Genomic DNA, 17,889 nt, shown 5'->3' with positions numbered 1-17,889 from the left:
AGGCAAGGAGCTGCCAATTCTCTTGTGAATTGTAATAAAGACTGGAGAAGGAAGGGGACAGAATTTCCAGAAATGCTAACTTTTATACTTCATAAATGAATGCTAACACAAGGCTTCACAGCACCACAGGCAGCATTTGATTGTGCCAGCCAGCCATGGAGTGTGATCTGGCTGTCAGGGAGGGAACCCCAAAAAAATGGACTTGCTGTTCCTGCTGTAACCCAGGGATAAAGAGGGAGTGCTGAGTACTGGTGGAGGAAAAGATCATCCCATTCAGGGTGAATTGCTCTTGTAGAATCCCCATGAGTAGCCAGCTGGCTTTCCATGGCTTTGTCATAGACGAAACAGGCATGTCCACCTGGAATTTGTTTTGCTGCTTAAGGTGCTGAGTGCCTGTTGTTCAGAACTGCCCGTCCCTTTGGCAGACGCTGCAGGGTGACCATAGCAATAGATTGTTCAAGCATTCTGGAGCCAATTATAGTAGATGCTAAGCATCCTTGTCTTCTATAGAATTAAAACAAGCCTTACAGCTTGAGGAAAGACAGAGCTTTCAAAACTGTGTAGGAGACCTTGATCTGGCATTCAATTGAAAAAACCACTAATATAGGAAACATTACCTTCAAAGTGTTATTACAGTTTTACACTGCTGTAGGTGACAGATAAAATTATTTGTAGGTGTGAACAGGGGCAATTTATTTATCTGATTCATGACAGTTAAAAAAATTCATTTGTTGCAAATGGAATATAATACAAAGGTTCATGAAGTGGGGTATTGCTGGAACAGACTAGCCAATGGCTCTCATATAGCTGCTCATCATGATCCATCTATTCCTGAAACTGCTGGGTTTGGGTGTGTCATGACGCCCTCTAATAACTCAAAAGAAAAGGTGTATTTGAAATATTTTTTGTGTCGGGAACTTACAGTGATATTCATGGGTAAGAGAAATCTCTCACAACTTTTGTGCCATCTCCAGAATACTGTAGGAGAAGCATTTTACAAGATGCAGTTAGATATTTTATTTACCTAAACGAACATTTACAAATCTATGAGAATTTTAGGATATTTTGCAAATTATATATGAGCCGGGCATTATGGGATGGATTTCTTGTTACTAATGAAGATTTATGTGCTGATACTGTGTAAGTACTTTTTCCCACAATAGTAAAACCCAGTCGGGATCTCATAAAACACTACAATACAACAGGGACTGAACAAGCTGCATTGCCCAAGAAGTAAAGCAAAGAACAGTCAGCATCTCTGAGTGTTCCCATTCGTTCTTAGGCTTTCTGTGCTTAGGAGAAAGGGATTAACTAAAAGGTTAATCTCCCTGGACTAGTTTAGCCATGCTGGGTGGTTTCTTATCCTGAGAGTAGTAGCCAAGCCAGTCTCATGCTTTCGAACCACAAGATGCATGGGCCTCTTCTCAACTGTGATGTTGCCTGGTATGACCGGGATGGATTGTATCACCTTCTTTACCTGTATGAGCATGTAATTAAAGAGCAGTGAAGTACCGTTATTAATGAAATGTAGTAATGGTTTTGCAAGTAACATGATAACAGACAAGAAAATTACTACTATTCAGACCTTGCTGCATAGAAAAATATTTTAATTAATCCACAGCCTAGATTAAGCAGTGATAAAATCCAAATTTTATACTCCACAGGACATTACAATGAGCATAATCTTTCTCTTTAGCTTGATGTCACTTTCTTGCAATTCTTAAAAGTAAAGTCGATTGCATGTGCAAGATACTGTATAAAATGTTTGTTGACATTTTCTTCATTGCTTAACGTATAAAAATATATTGGGTTTCCGTCAAAATTAACTCTTAAAAAAGAGAATTATTGGAAGAGATGAGCCTCTGCAAAAATACAACACTGCTTCAAGCTTACAATCTTATGTGAGAGAACAAAGGAGTTGACTGAAAACACAAAAGCATTCACACATGCAGTGGGAAGAAGGCAGCCTTGGTAGATTGCAAGACAGGAGAGCAAAAGTGATAATGTGGGAGCTCACGTACTTATCAGTTTAGCAGTGATTGAGTACTTTATATAGAGAAAAGGAAAAAGATTGAACCATGCCAATGGATTTGTCCAAACATCTGCAGTATGTGCAGATTTGTGCTCCTTCATTTTGGTGTTGCCTGGCTGAGGTATCTTCATTTTCTCCTCTTTTGACCTAAAATGAGTTGGTGAAAGAGGACCCTGCAAGATTATGAAAGAAAGCTAGTTATTCTCCAAGCAGTATGGTTCGGAATGCTAGCATTAAATGATCACCATGTTCAGTCTGGAAACTTTAAACATCTGACTGGGTACATCAGAAAAAAGTCTATTGCCAAGAAGGGAGCAAGCACACAGATCTGGGATCGGTTAAGAAGATACAAAGCAAATCACCTATATTGACTTCAATTCAGACTGATCCCAGACCGCAGTGACCAGAATTTGTCACTGTTTGATGATTCATGAGGTCACATTATATGCCAATAGTTTTAATGGCAAGGACAGGGTTCAAGTGGTCAGGGATTTAAGCTTCTCTTCTCAGAGAGGGTTGATTTACTGAAGCTGAGACTGAAGTCCAGTCAGGAAACTTTTAGTATTATAATGTTATTTATATGCAAAGAGTGATAAACAGAGAATGAAGCATCCGTTTCCACACACTCCCACATGCATACCTGACATTTTTTAAACTCTGTTAAATATATAAACCGTAGCATCCTAACTACTTCCAACTCTTGTATTGTGAAAGTAGCTGTCATTGAAAGATGCAAATACTTCTGACAAGCAGAGACAGAAAATTGGAAACCAACTATATCAACTTGTCTAAACAATCAAGGATGAGGATGGAACAGTGGTTCAGTTTATTGTTAGTACATAACAGGCTAACACCACATCTTGTAGTTACCTGCTAAAGTTCTATGTGAGTATGTGGAAGAATATTTGGGAGACATTAGTTGTCTTCTGCCCATTCCATGGGATCTTGAGAGCACGCAGTCTACATACATATCCCAGAAGTTCTGGGCTAGATCATTGAAGAGTTGATTGTGCTTGGGCTTAGGGGATTCCTTCAGGAACATCATGAAGTCCCAGAGAGCAATGACTGTATCTGCTACCTTCAGTTTCTTCATTTCCACCAGCCCATGGGACGACACCTCCCAGCACTGATGGTCAATCTGACCCAGGCTTAGAGAAGTTTCTTTTTGATAGTCTAGATTGGCATAAACCAAATTCAATATCAATATACAGCCCAGCTGAAGATACCACTTTTGTTTACATACAAATTCCATACTCCGAGAAGATACCTGAAAGAAAGTGTATAAAATCACATTAATTCTGCCATTGTGTAGTTCATTCTCACATAACTTTCAAGGATACCCAAAGAGATGCATATATACAGAAAAATATTTATTTTCAAACTATGGAGTAAATACCAGTCAATGAACTGTAATGCTGGAGCTAGGTTTGCACCTAGAAATCATTTGTGCTGTTTAGAACATGAAAAGTTGAAGCAGAAAGTGATCGTAGCCTACGTCAGAACTGCTTCTTGAGCCCAAGACATTTTCCTTGAATTCCCATGCTTAAATCATCAGTAAAATCAGATTAATATCAGATGCTGAAAGAATCCTAGTGGTATTCTATTTTAAATGATCGCAAACAACTAACAGAGTTATAAAGAGACAGGGTTTCATGGAACAGTCCAACTCAGAAAGGTGGTATTGAAGGAACAGTAAACCACACCATTACACTGAAATGGATGAGCATAGGCAGGTCAGGAACTCATTCAATATCTGTTGCAAGACCAGAAAAAAGGCATATTCCTTTCTGGCTTATGTTAGAAAATAAGGCACACTTTGGCACAGTTGTTTCTAGCATATACACAAAACACAGAAACTATCCAGAGATGGAAAGAGTAATAACACAGAAGGCATATGAGAACTTCAAATGCTACAGAATATGTAGTCATTATTATACATGGGTCCCCTCTGGGAAAGCTGCAGTTTTCTTATTATGTATATTCGATATACTTGAAGCAGGTTTAGACACTAAAACACGCGATGCATTTTGTTATCAGTCTGTCGTATGAGGATAAAGTGCAGTGGAAGAAGAGAGTAAATGTAAAGAGGTAAACAAAGAAACAAACAAAAAAGGCAAGTGCACACAAATTCTGAAAAAAAAGATAACAGTTGAGATTCTGATAGTGCCCCTTATTTTGGTGTCCTAAATCAATCCTGTGTCAAATGGCACCATGCTCATTCCCACTCTTTCCAATCTCCTTGCCAACTGAGAATGTAAAATATAATTACAAAACAATGTGAAGTTTTGTGCAAATTCAAGACAATGTTTTGGACAACTGTGCAAATTTCACTGGGAACTTTGCCAGAATTGCAAGTGTGCTCTCCCACTCATAATATCTTTGGGTACTGGCAATATGAAAAGTTAGTCTATTATATCTGAATGTGTCATTACTCTGCTGCGGCCATCTGAGGTCCCTAAACTCATGTATTCCTTTACCTCACCTTCAGGACTCAAGGGAACGAGACAGACAGATACTCCCCCAACCTAACTCCTTTCTAAACTTCACTTCCTAGCTACATTTCAGCAGGCAGCAGGATTACCTGACTCAGCATCCCGAGAGTTTATGAATATCCATTAAAGTTCATCTTTCTTGGGTTGTTAGAAAACTGGCTCCAGCAAACAAGCAGGGATGGAAATGCTTCTCTTCTCACTTCCACTTCACTAGGCAGCAACGTTTAGAGGAAGAAAACACTAGTGATTTAGTTACAAAGTACGAAAACAGCAGCCAGGAAGCCACCAACATTTTGAGTTGTTTTGATTTCATGTTTTAATCCAGCTAAAAGCTAAAACCAAGCTAAAGCTCATGATCTATTTGAACACTTCAAACGGGAGCAGAGACCACAACAAGCCTCACTGAGACTCGTGAACTAGTGACTCCTACTATTCAGTACAAGACAGATGAGTTTCACAAAGGCAGTAACTAAAAAGCCACAAGCAGAAGTTATACTTACAGTTTTTCAGTGATGAGATGCAAAGACTAGCCTTGAAAGAACAGTAGTCAGCCTCTCGGAGAAGAGGAAAGAGGTTCCTGAGAGGGCTGCAAGTGCCCAGCAATTGCAGGATGCTCCAACGATGCTGGGATTACACTGCACAGGGACGACTGCCACTGGCAAAGCAGCAGCTGCAGCAGCATGAACTCAGGTCAGTAGGAAAGGCGGGAGGGAGCTGTGGCTGTGGCAGCCCCACCTCTTTCTGCAGCAGGCACCGAGCGTCAGCTGAGCCCTGGGCTGGGGTCTCACCTGGAGAGACTGCGTTCGTATGGGCAGGGGGGTGTGCTTGGTGAGGGGAAAGGCAGAGGGCTGTCAGAGGGAGGCAGATAACAATGGATAACAAATCTTTATCCAAATCAGTAACATGAATGCTTTCTCCATTTTATAAACCCAGTTTTCCATCCACAAACCTCTCTGCCCACCAGAACATGTATGTACCCATCAAAGGCAACATTTCAAAATAATGGAAAACAGATAGACAGCCCAGAATTTATAAGGCACAATGTGCATCCACTATTCCAGTTCCCTTTTGATGGAAACTCTCTGACTTGAGATTGATTTTACACTATTTTTTTATATCGCCCATAACTTGGTTGCCAGAGATGGGACTGATGCTGTTTTATCTGCACTTTACAATATTCTCCCCCCTAGAAGCTGGCACCAGCACCAGATGCCGCACACTGGTGTTCACCTCCCACATCTTCCAGCTAGCAGCAGCCCAGCTGTGCCAGTGGTAAAAGATGCTTCTCTTGTTTTGCTTCTGGCCAGTTACTTTCTCTGCTAAGGAGCCAGGCTGATTCACAGATTTAGAAGAGCTTAGATTCCTTTGAAGGACGGAAGCTGATGAAGAAGCTTAGTTAGATTTCTAATTATTTCTTCCATGCATGTTCTTATGTTACACCAGTTATGATTTCTCATCAGATACTAAAGTGTAAGACCAAAAATAGACAGAGATTTTTGTTCTAGCTGCTGTGGATTTTCTATGCGCCTATATGTTGTAGGTTAACCCAGTGAGACTCAGTACACTACATAAAATAGCTTCTATATCTTGCTAGTAAAATAGGGTTAAAAATAGCATTTTAATTAAGCGCCATCAGGGAGCCCTGAGCATCAAAATCAGTAAACCACCTTGGCTTAGTATACTGGAAGATGCTCTGCTAGTGCAAAGTGTGTTCCTAAGGGCAAATTCCTGACCATAAATTTACAATTCTATTTCTCCTTCAGTCCTGGCACTGCTCTTCCGATAGCTCAGGCAAGTCCACTCAGCAAGCTGGATTTCTGGAGCCTTGTCTAGGTGTCTGTTCTGTCTAATTCAGGACAGGTTGCCCAAAACTCGAAGCATTTTCACAAATACACTGAAATTCTGTGTTTTTTTTCTACCCTGTTGCAGTTCAGTGTTAGAAAATTACTCTGAATGTGACAGAATGTACACATCCTCTCACAAATACCCACAGTTAGGGATATGCAACAAAATCAGTTATGAAAAATGGCAACACTGTGAATCACGCCTCAGAAATGTTGCTGTGCCCACTTCTGCACTGAGGGACTAGATCTTGAACCACTTGAAGTCCTCCACTTCACTGATGTCTCAGTGCAGCTCATCACTGTCCAGAAGAACAGTTCCTGACCTGAGAACTGCTGTATAAGGGATGTCTTGGCCCTTTTCCTATTGCATACGATGGAAGGAAGTAATTTTACTCCCTCCTCACCTGCTGAGGGCTGTAAGTAGCTCTTGCCAAGAGAAGGTGGCGGGCAAGTTCCTGACGTCCAATGCTACATGCCTGGAGAGGGTTTCTTGAGTTAATTCATCTTTCAGTCTGGACACCCACTTAGAAAGTATGACTTGTAGACTTGGGACTTTTTCCAGTGTCATTTCCTCAACTATTCACTTAAGAGACGAGAGTCTGTCCTGCATGGTGTAAGGATCTGTGAATGTAAAGTGTTTTGAGGACCTATGGCACAAGGAGCAGCAAGCAGGGTTACACTACAGAACCAAATTTTAAAGCCAAAGGAAAATACTTGCATGGAAAACTCAAGTAGAAAACAAGTTTATTTTCCTTATACAATGATTCTGGCACAATGTGGGGTCAAATAATTTGTCTGCAAGTAGCGTTCAGGCAACTTAAAAACAAATGTTCCAAACATCATTGGCCTGGTGACTGACTCACAAAAATTACATCCTTGTAAAGGCTGTTCAAAAGTTCACAGCAAATGTCAGGGATCTGAGGTGCTGGGGGTCTATCACAGCTTCACTCCCTCTAAAAAGCATGAAATTTCAAAAGTCTGCTGCTCAAAGTACAGTGGAAGTGCTGCATCTGGCACACAGTAGAAAATCACTCTGTAGTATCGGGTTTGTGTAGAAATCAAACCCTGCTGAACCTGTGTGCAAAACCAACAGCTCTCTTCAAGATTGTCTGCATAGTCCAATCTTGGGTTCAACACTGCTGACTCCTGCATGACATGTCTCCTGAAGGAAGGCAGTTGGCTGTGTACCAGGAGAGGGGTGATTAAGTAAGTTGCAGCTTTTTTTTTTTTTCCACGCAGTACATTACCACAGATGAGAAACAATGTGCCCAGAATCGTGATGTCTGCAGCTGTTAAGCATGTAAAACTGTTAACAATTGCAGTTCCAGAGAAACTCCTCTCTAAAAGAAGGCATGGCTGATGAGAACATAGGACAAATAGGTAGTAAAATTGGGTCTGTTTCACAACATGCTTTGATGGAACACAACATGACAGGAACAGCCTGTTCTTTCAAATGGAAATGTAGTAATTTCTGTCATGAAAACATTATATATGGTACTTGAAGGCAAACACAACCTGCTCTGAAATGACAACATTCAGAATAACTAGGTACCTTCTGGAAGCCTTTCCAGCTAATCAATGTAAACAATGTTTCAAAATCTTGTTTCAAAAACATAAGCCATGTTTGAACCTACACGGCTGTATAGAAGAAAACATCTGGAAGACTGGTATATAGTGAACTTATCTCTAAACTCTTTGTATCACTGAAAGAAGCTAAAGCTGTGTTAGATGTAATTACTCCTTGAAAGTCTGAAGCAGCTTTGATACTCAAGGAGATTAAAGCATTAGGAAGGTTGTACAACAAACTTACCTTTAAGAAAGCTCCTTCGTATCATTAATCAAAATAGCTTCTGGTAAGCTGTCAAGTGAGCAAATTATTTCTCTCTTTTTGTTTGCTTTGTGCACTATCAAATTTATTAGCGTGATCGATCTCACCATGAAACACCCAAAATTTCGAAGGCAATTAAAGGCATGTAAGGAAGTGGGTAGTTGTGCAGCTGTTTGTCCACTGCATCAGTTCCTTGTTGACATCTAATTCCCACTCTAAAACATCTTGGTGTAGTAGTACCGGATACTAGTACAAACACAGGGTTTTCATTCTGCTCCAACAGCCACAAACAGCAGCCCTCAATCCCTTTTCTTCATCATGCCGGTTTATTTTTATCCCCGTCCTCTTGCTTTTCATAATCTAGTTAATAAATTCATTGTTTTTAATCTCAAAATGAGGTATTCCCAGAACACAACTATAGAAATTAAAATGTTGAGGAACAGATTTCTCTTAGGAAAATCCTTTCAAATAAAAAATTCTCCTTTTGAAATGCCACCTCATCAACAACATTCTCCTAGGAGTCTGCTTATGTGAAAATTCTTCAATAATATCTAAAAATCCATCTCCCTAGGTGAAAGTGATTCTGAAGGCTGACTTATTTGAACTTAATTTTTAAATTTTTCCACCTAAGTTGGTTCTTCTCTAGACTGAGAAAAACAGCACATGAAGTACAAGTTTCAAAAAACTGCTGCTGGAAGCTTTAAAAGTGGAAAGAGATTTTATGACTGCTTCTTGTTAGAGTTGATGACAGAGCACTACCTAGTGATTTATATCATGAGAGAAAAGAAATAGAGTGATAAACCCATGATTTGATGTAGCAGTACCCTTGTGATTTTCAAGCTATCATATACAAGTATTTGAAGTACACAATGAGAACAAAATGACCAGACACTGAAGTTTTATTTAGCATGAAACTCAGAATATGCATTGACTACGTATAAATCTGGAGTCTTAAACTACTATCAGCCTTTTGTATGACTGAATTATTGTTATCTCTGTGACTACACATCTGCACACTCTTACGTAAACAAGATTCACTGAAGATAAAGAATTGAGTCATCCTCTGCATCACTGATTAGCAGCGTCTGAAGCAAAGAAATAACAGAGTGATGTTCCATGATCAGGCTTGACAATGAAGTGTTCATAGCCTTGTTCCTTAAGTTCAAGTGCCGCACACCCACTAGTGATTAAACAGCCAACGCAAATCAAAGGAAAAGATGATGGTATCAGTGCTGCCCTGGCAAAACAGCATCTCTTTAGGTGACCAGACACATTTTTTAAGCAAAGTATTTAGGAAATAAATCATCTAAATACCCTCAAACTTTAGTAGAGCTTTAAATTCCGTTTCAGTAATTTTTAGCATCCTGTATGTGTGATCACATATTTACTTGTATAAAAGGTTCCAGAAAACACACAATGGCACATTCCAAGTGAAATGTTACTTAATTCCCTTCTGCTGATATGAGCTTGTTAGCATGAACTCGCTCAGTGCTGGAATAAACCTAGTATTATGTCAACTCACAATATACACACAGGAGACCAGTTTTTCTCAGCTTCTCTATTTTGCGGTTGAGTTGTGGATTGACTACATGAGTTGAATTAACTTTAGTTAGTTACCTTTGCCTGTATCTATGGAACAGTCTACACATTAACTTGTTGTTGGATATGACCTCCTGCCTTGTGTTAAGGAAGTTCAGCCCACTGAATGTAAGGGTCTGCTAAGTTCACAAGTTACAGACTCTACTGCTCTCAACAGTCATAACTATTGAACAGGACTAAATTCAAGCAGTATTCACCACACAAGTAAAACAAAGCACAAAAATGTGGGGTAATTTGATATATACTTGTACTGGTATCCAAGGAGAGCTCAGGGCCTATGACTTGATCCTTGAAGAACTTTGCTGATAACCTTCTTGCCATCTGCAACTTCCCCACACTTTTTTCATCTCACTTAAAAGTTCTTTTGCTTATCTCCTTCTTTCTATTATTTCCTATATAATGCTGACATTGTACGCTTTACTGAAGTCACAGCAGCACAATCTAACTTTTGCATATGTAAGGACTTCAGAACCTTGTCCACTATTCAGATAGACTGACAAGTCTTTCTCATATTATGAACCATAAATCTGGACAAAATGTTCTGCTATTTGTACCAAGAATTGGCATGGTAACGTGGAACAGAAAGGTCCCCTGAATGACAGGGTCTAGTTCCCTGCCACTACAGAAAGCTCTGTTGTACAATCGCCTCATAAATTTATCAGGCACCATATTAAAAATAGGTATATTTTTGCTACCACTAATTCCATGGAAAAGCTGTTTCAGAATTTGATTGCAGTAATGACTAGAAACATTCTTCTAATTTCCTGATATATTTATTAATGAATAGTATGTATCTGTTCTTGTCTCAGTATTGCCCTGCAAGTTAAATGGTTTTCATCCTTCATGTTTACTTTCCTGATATATTTTTAGACAGCACTTTTATCTCCTCTCTGTTTTTTCCTTTATTGAAGTAAACAGGTTGAGCCATCCTAAAATCTATTTGTACAAAAGGCTCTCAAGCTCTCTGGTGATGGGCTTCACCTCCCTTTACTCCACTTTCAGTTCAACATTAGCTCAGCTATAGAACAACTAAATAGAAGTTTTCACAGCACCACAAATGAGATTTCACTGGGGCCTTAAACAGTTACATTAATACCTCTCTACTTTAAAAGAAAACACATCTCCCGAGATTCTCTCTGTACCTATGATGATTCCTAAGTATATATAATTCCCAGATTTCATCAGTATGCTCTTACTGATTTTATCAGGGCTTCTAAAAAAATATTAAATAAGACCATCCTAAAACCAACCCTTTAAGTCTGACATCTTTCTTTTCAACCTTTTTTGTGGCTTTTTCTCATTTCAGTTTCTCTCCTAACACCCATATTCTCATTCCTTCCCAGGTGACACCATATCAAATGTTTTATCAATAAAGGTATTAAAATGGCAAATCTGAATGTTCCTAAAGCTTTGCATGTGACTGAGACCAGGCTTTGAGGTTTGTAGTTGGCCATGTCATTGTTCTCTGTTTCAAAGATAAGCAATTACAGTCCAGGTTCAGTCCACCTAACTTCAAAGACCTAACAGAGAGAGACAGGGATCCACGGGGAGCCATTCATGATGTGGGTTGTCCCCTGTGGATGCCTCTCACCACTGAGTACAGAGGGAGACTCAGCCAACAAACCTCTCAGCCAGGATGCCAGGGTTAAATGCCTCAAGGCCAGACTCACCTTTGCTATTTTCCCATTGTCCTGTAACATTCTTAACAGCTCTGTTCAAAATACTTGCTACAAGTTTTTCTGTATCACCTGTTTCAGAATTCCAGATGTAGTCTCCATGATCTGAAAGGGGCCTTCCATTTTTTGCTGTTGTAATGATTTCTCTTCTGCCATTCACGCAATTCATTTTGCCGTTCTACATGTGGTGAAAGTACTTCAGCACTGAGGAAAAGCATGTTCTGAATATCGGGGATTTAACTTAAGCTCACTAGGTGACAGTCACATCTTCTCCTGCTCTCTCATTTAAATCACTGTAAAATCTGCTCTAAAAATTCCATAACAGTGTGATACAAGCATGTTCAATTGGTAGAAATAAAAAGTATTTTTTATCTGAAACAGATAAAAATTGGTAAATTAGTAAAAATAACATGGAAAAGCAGAACAAGCAAGTCTGTAGTAGTACACAGAGTGAAAAGCTTTATAATGTATTTTTCTGTACATGTAGGAGGAAAGAAGAACTTCATAAAGGGCACTAAGGTCGTCTACACATACCACTAAAAGCTCCCACAGAATAGGACACTTTCAAGACAAAAAAAAAACCTCAAACATTTTGCACTGTAGTATTATTTAAATTTGTATTCAATTGAGGTATGTTATTATTTTATTCATTCATCAATATCATCAAAAGCCATCAGGAATGATAATTCTCAATGACAGCCGCACCTCTTCTGTACCTTTTTTGGAACAGCCCAACTGAAAAGCAAACATTTTGCTTTTTTAAGTCAGAGATAGAAGTGTGGGTCAGCTGAAAGCATGGGATTAGAAATGGTGGGGGAGTATTAATTCTTCCCAATGTCTTTTAAAAAGATAGCTTTTCTTCATAATTTATGTATAAATTTTCAGCTAATTGAAGGTTCCTTTACCTAATTAACTAATGACTATGTAGAACTATAAACAGGTAGATTTTTTTAAATGTAGGTATTGGCCTAACTTTTATAGTGAACAAAATTACAGCACACATAAAGACCAAACAATAATACATGGAAGAATCTTACTATGTAACTATGATTATGTATATATTTTGTAAATCCAGTTTCCAAATCTGGTGTACTAGGCTATGAAGCAACTAAGAAACAAATCAAACCAACAACCAAGAAACCCAAATTTACAGTCTTAAAATGGCACTGGACAACACTTAGGTGTTGTGATAGATGCTTAGACTGCTTACATGTTCTGTTGGGCCATTTAGCATGTAGATGGCACACGACTGTTCTCTAAATTGCTTTTATATCAGGTAACTAAACTAAAATATGTTGTTGAACTTATTTTTAGTATTACTGTGAATGGTAATCATTCTCCTTAGGTAGCAAACAACTGTAACTGAGAATGTGTGGCCTTGTGGAAAGGCTATAAGAAGGAACAGAAGAATATTTACTTTTTCATGAGGATATGTTCTTTAAAAAAAAACACTGAGAATGCTGATATTGTCTGAAAAATACTTATTTACAAAGCAAAAGACTTGTCAAAGAACTAACTTGGGGGCTTTTTTTTCACCAATTTTACCCTTCTGACCTTATAATGTTATGATTTACAAAATATTTTCTCATTTGTGAATGTTTAAGAAATACAAAGATTTATAAGCCTTTGTTAAAGCCATGTACTTTCAACACAGTCATCTTTATCCTAAAAATTAGCCTTCTTGAAAAGTCAGGTCCCAACTTCTTAGGATCATGTAATTATTTGGGTTGCAAGGAACCTTAAAGATCCTCCAGTTCCACCGTGTCTGCCACCTCCCACCACACCAGACTGCTCAGGGCCCCATCCGACCTGGCCTTGTACACCTCCAGGGATGGCACATCCACAGCTTCCCTGGGCAACCAGTGCCAGTGCTTCATCCCCCTCATTGTAAAGAATTTCTTCCTATTGCAGCAGCCCTGTGGAAGAAGGCTCTGGGGGTGCCGGTTGATGAGCAGCTCGACATGAGCCCAAAACATGCGCTCGCAGCGCAGAAGGGCAACCGTATGCTGGGCTGCATCTAAAAGAAGCGTGGCCAGCAGGTCGAGGGAAGTGATTCTGCCTCTTGCGAGACCTCATCTGGAATACTGTGTCCAGTTCTGGAATCCTCAACATAAGAAGGATATGGAACTGTTGGAGCAGGTCCAGAAGAGGGCTACAAAGACGATCAGAGGGCTGGAGCACCTCCCATAGGAGAACAGGCTGAGAGAGTTGGGGCTGTTTAGCCTGGAGAAGGCTCCGAGGAGATCTTATAGTGACCTTCCAGTACCTGAAGGGGCTACAATAAAGCTGGGGAGGGACTGTTCACAAGGCTTGTAGTGATAGGACGAGGGGCAACGGGTATAAACTGGAGATGGATTTAGGCTGAACATAACAAAGAATTTCTTCACCATGAGAGTGGTAAGGCTCTGGCACAGGCTGCCCAGGGAAGCTGTGGCTGCCCCATCCCTGGAGGTGTTCAAGGCCAGGCTGAATGGAGACTTGGGCAGCCTGATCCAGTGGGAGGTGCCCGTGCCCATGGCAGGCGGATGGGAACTGGATGATCTTTAAGGTCCCACCCCACGATTCTACTGTCCAATCTAACCCTTCCCCCTTTTCACCTCCCCCCGCTCCCCCGTTCCCATCACCCCCCGCCCTCCTCAGAAGCCACTCCCCCCTCCCTCGCGCGCCCCCTCCAGGCGCTGGGGCGGCTGCGCATGCGCGGGCCGTTCTTCGTTGCCGTCACTGGCTCCGGGCCGGGCGTTCGGCTCCCTCCGCAGGCCCCGCCCCCCCCCCGCTGCGGCCATGGTGCGGCGCGGTGCGGCAGCGCTGAGGAAGGTGGGTGCGGCGGGGTGGGGGGTCTTGGCTCTGAGTGCTGAGCCGTGTCCGGTGTGCTCTTAACGAAACCTCTGCTGAGGGTTACGCGGCTGGTTGCTGAACCTCCTTATTACCTTCTCGTATTAAAACCCGCTTTGGAGGGTTACACGTCCCTTTTCTGAAGCTTCTCTATAATTTCTCATATTAAAAGCTATTTTGGAGGGTTACACGTACGTTTTCTGAATAATTTGTCGTATTAAAACGCGTTTTGGAGGGTTACACGTCCCTTTTCTGAATCTTCTCTATAGTTTCTCTTACTGAAACCCACTTTGGAGAGTTATGCGTCTGTTTGCTGAACCTCCTAGACAATTCCTCATATTAAAACCCATTTTGGAGGGTTACACATCTGGTTGATGAACCTTCTCAGTAATATCTCTTATTAAAGCCCGTTTTGGAGGGTTGCACATCCGTTTTCTGAGCTTTCTCTATAATTTGTCTTATAAAACCCTTTTTGGAGGGTTATGCATCTGTTTGCTGAACCTTCTCAATAAATTGTCTTATTAAAACCCTTTTTGGAGGGTTACATGTACGTTTTCTGAACCTTCTGTATAATTTCTCTTACTAAAACCCACTTTGGAGCATTACACATCTGTTTTCTGAACCTTCTCAACAAATTGTCTTACTAAAACCCACTTCGGAGCATTACACGTCCATTTTCTGAACTTTCTCAATAATTTCTTATGTTAAAACCCATTTTGGAGGGTTACAGGTCTGTTTCCTTGAACTTTCATTATTGCCCTCAGACAAGTGTTCTATCCAAGCGGTTTTACCCACATTTCTGCAAAATGAAACATAAACAGAACATAATACTGATCGGAATCTGTTGCTTTCTTAGTATGGCAACTTCATAGACGACTTACGGGTCTACGTGAGAGGAGGGACTGGTGGAATGGGTTATCCGCGCCTAGGTGGGGAAGGAGGAAGAGGTGGTGATGTCTGGTTCATCGCCCGAGAAAAAACTACTCTAAAGAACATTAGAGACAGGTATCCTCAGAAGCGATTTGTAGCTGGAGCAGGAGCCAACAGCAGGTAAGAGTCTGTTGGATGAAATTATTATCTTTTCCAAAAAGCAAAATGTCAGCTTAAGTTACTAAGCCTGGTTTACTTTCTCTCAGTGTTAGAGCACTAAAAGGTGAAAAAGGAAAAGATTGTGAAGTTCACGTGCCTCTGGGAATTTCAGTGTTGTGTGATGATGGGAAGCAGATTGGTAAGAACTTTTGCTTTGTCTTGATAGAGCTAATAGATACTTTCGTATTCATTGATAGCATCTAGCACGCTTCCAGACATTGGGGTGTTTTAAAGTTAATCATCTCCCAAAACGTGTGTTTTCCTTTGTTAAGACACAGAGTTGACAAAAATTATGCTGCAGTAATTATTGAAATAATCTTCCACAGAATCATTAATGGACATAAATTATGTGTCCGTAAACTCAAGTAAATGTGTCTATAACTTTGTCAAATTACAGTATTACTTAAAAGATAAAGATCCTTGCTGAGTGTCAACATTTCGATTTACCCAAAATACTTACCTGTTTTTCACTCTTCTACTCTTTCTTTTTTTTAGAGAGTGGTTCTTACCTTACTAGTAACCAGGAAGATCTCTTTCTGTTCAGTGCTCTTGGAATAGCTCTCAATGATTCCTTTGCAGTTTCTCAAAGTTTTTGTTCTCATGCTGTTCAGAGTTCAAACTAAATTCACAAATTAGTCTGTTCAACTGAATCGGAGGTATAGCAAGAACTGTTTATGATGTAGGCGTGTCAGTGTCTAAGTAAGTAGAAAATCACAACAGCGTCAAGAACAGGAGGATCCAGGGAGACCTTTTAGTAGCCTTCCAGTACCTAAAGGGGGCCTACAAGAAATCTGGAGAGGGAATTTTTACAAGGACTTGTAGTGAAAGTACTAGTGGTAATGGCTTTAGAGTGGAAGAGGGTAGATTTAGATTAGATATAATGAAGAAATTCTTCATCTTGATGCTGTTGAAGCTTTGGAGCAGGTTGGTGCCGCATTCTTGGAGATGTTCAAGGCCAGGTTGGATGGGACTTTGAGCAACCTCAGCCTGATTTAGTGGAAAATGTCCCTGCCCATGGCTTGGAACTAAGTGATTTTTAACGTCCCTTCCAACCCAAATCTCTCTGTGATTCTATGAACTGAACTACTGCAGCAGATTGTGCTTTTTCATGAGTGAATTTATTTTCAGGAGAGCTTAATGCAGCAGGAGAGAGATTCCTAGCAGCTCGCGGAGGTCATGGAGGCTCTTTGGCCACAAACTTCGTGCCTTGCAAAGGTCAGAGGCGAATTGTTCGTCTTGATTTGAAACTTATAGCCGATGTTGGCTTAGTTGGGTAAGTACTGCAGTTCAAGAACCGCTATTAGAAAACAAATGTCAAATGGGATTTTAAATAAATTTGAGAGTTTGGAGGATAAGGGTCTCTGTACATTTGCAATGCCAGTTAAATTACTTGCAGTTTGCAAAAATCTGATAGAGTGTAAACCTACTAAAATTAATTCTAGAATTTGGTAAGTATTGATTCTGCTTTTATGTGTGAAGGCCTTCATGTACCAGGGTAATATGCCATTACTAATATAATTGAATTTAGCAATTGCAGTGATTATCAAAATACTACTAGCTAACATTTATGAAGTAAGTAGGAGGTATAAAACAGAGCCAAGAACACTGTCCATATTGCATCTTCAACTTTATGGTACTGGCACATGTGGGTCCTTTCAGTAGCAGTTTCAAACTACTACTACTAAGAGAGTTTCAAACTACATGGCCTACTATCCCAAATAAACAGCTTGGGAGTATTGAAAGAAGTAATTACAAACTGGAACAGTAGGGTTTGCATTTCAGTGTTTCTGCTTTATAACAGATATATATAATGCAGATAAATATATTTTTGTTTGGAGAAAGCTTTCACCAAACTGCAACTGTAAAAGCGTTGGTCTGCTCAGCATCTACTACCTCTGCCACCCCACCCTCTGGTCCTTACTAATGAAAAACATAGGAAACATAAAGTGTACTGAGGAGATTGAGGTGGAAAGAGATATATTGGTATATACCATTAAAGAATGGAAACTTGAAGGCAGTGTGGTTTTCTACATACATTTCTATTTTCTTTTGCTTATTAGAAATAGTTTTATTATAACTTTAGATAAATCTAATATAATTATAAAATGGTCTTCAGTAATTACATGACAATTTTTTTCTTGTTTTAGGGTGTGTGAAAGGAGTTTTATGACACCAGTGCTTCTTTTATCTTGCATTTTGGATTATATTTTAGTTGACAATTTCCCTTTAAAATGGATGGAAAGATTCATTATCAATTAGAAGAGCTTATTTTTTTGTTGAGAGTGTGCATCAGCCTCTGAAAGTTTGTGTTTGTCTTTGATCTCTTTGTGTTTGCTATTTTCAGTTCAGTAGGTTTGCAAGTGGTTTGCTATTAGATCAGGTAAAAAATATAGATTTGAGAAAGGCCCGTGAAGTTTGGGTACAGGTTGTGATGTGTTGTGTAGGTAATGGCTCAGACTTCAAAAAGCTTATTGTACCTCAGTGGAAACAAAATACT

At 39.9% G+C, this 17,889-nt stretch overlaps 2 protein-coding genes across 10 annotated transcripts in view; one reads left to right on the top strand and one right to left on the bottom strand.

The window, feature by feature from the left end:
* LOC104057710 (GTP-binding protein 10) overlaps window positions 1-17,889 on the top strand; it is a 59,531-nt gene that overhangs the window by 32,918 nt on the left and 8,724 nt on the right. For 7 of the 8 annotated variants that reach the window (XM_054060654.1, XM_054060658.1, XM_054060655.1 and 4 more), the window contains 3 exons: window positions 15,160-15,353; window positions 15,440-15,531; window positions 16,521-16,665. In XM_054060654.1, the coding sequence (XP_053916629.1) occupies window positions 15,160-15,353; window positions 15,440-15,531; window positions 16,521-16,665 (431 nt within the window). Of the gene's footprint in view, window positions 1-14,152; window positions 14,286-15,159; window positions 15,354-15,439; window positions 15,532-16,520; window positions 16,666-17,889 lie in introns of those variants that run through there. The other variant, XM_054060661.1, reaches the window with a different exon arrangement.
* Window positions 1,666-5,202, bottom strand: FAM237B (family with sequence similarity 237 member B). Of its 2 annotated transcripts, XM_054060665.1 has the most exons (4): window positions 5,025-5,202; window positions 4,614-4,734; window positions 2,903-3,299; window positions 1,666-2,205 (listed from the first exon to the last, which is right to left on the bottom strand). In XM_054060665.1, exons 2-4 carry the CDS (start codon window positions 4,623-4,625, stop codon window positions 2,180-2,182), a joined length of 435 nt encoding a protein of 144 aa, XP_053916640.1. In that variant the 5' UTR covers window positions 4,626-4,734; window positions 5,025-5,202; the 3' UTR covers window positions 1,666-2,179. The 2 variants fall into 2 exon arrangements, with proteins under 2 accessions (XP_053916640.1, XP_053916641.1); XM_054060666.1 differs by lacking the exon at window positions 4,614-4,734 and having other exon boundaries at window positions 1,669-2,205; window positions 5,025-5,199.

This window comes from Cuculus canorus, chromosome 2, assembly GCF_017976375.1.
Source record: "Cuculus canorus isolate bCucCan1 chromosome 2, bCucCan1.pri, whole genome shotgun sequence".
NCBI lineage: Eukaryota > Metazoa > Chordata > Aves > Cuculiformes > Cuculidae > Cuculus > Cuculus canorus.
The sequence above is the reverse complement of the archived record's forward strand: the minus strand, read 5'-3'. Positions and strand labels throughout refer to the sequence as shown.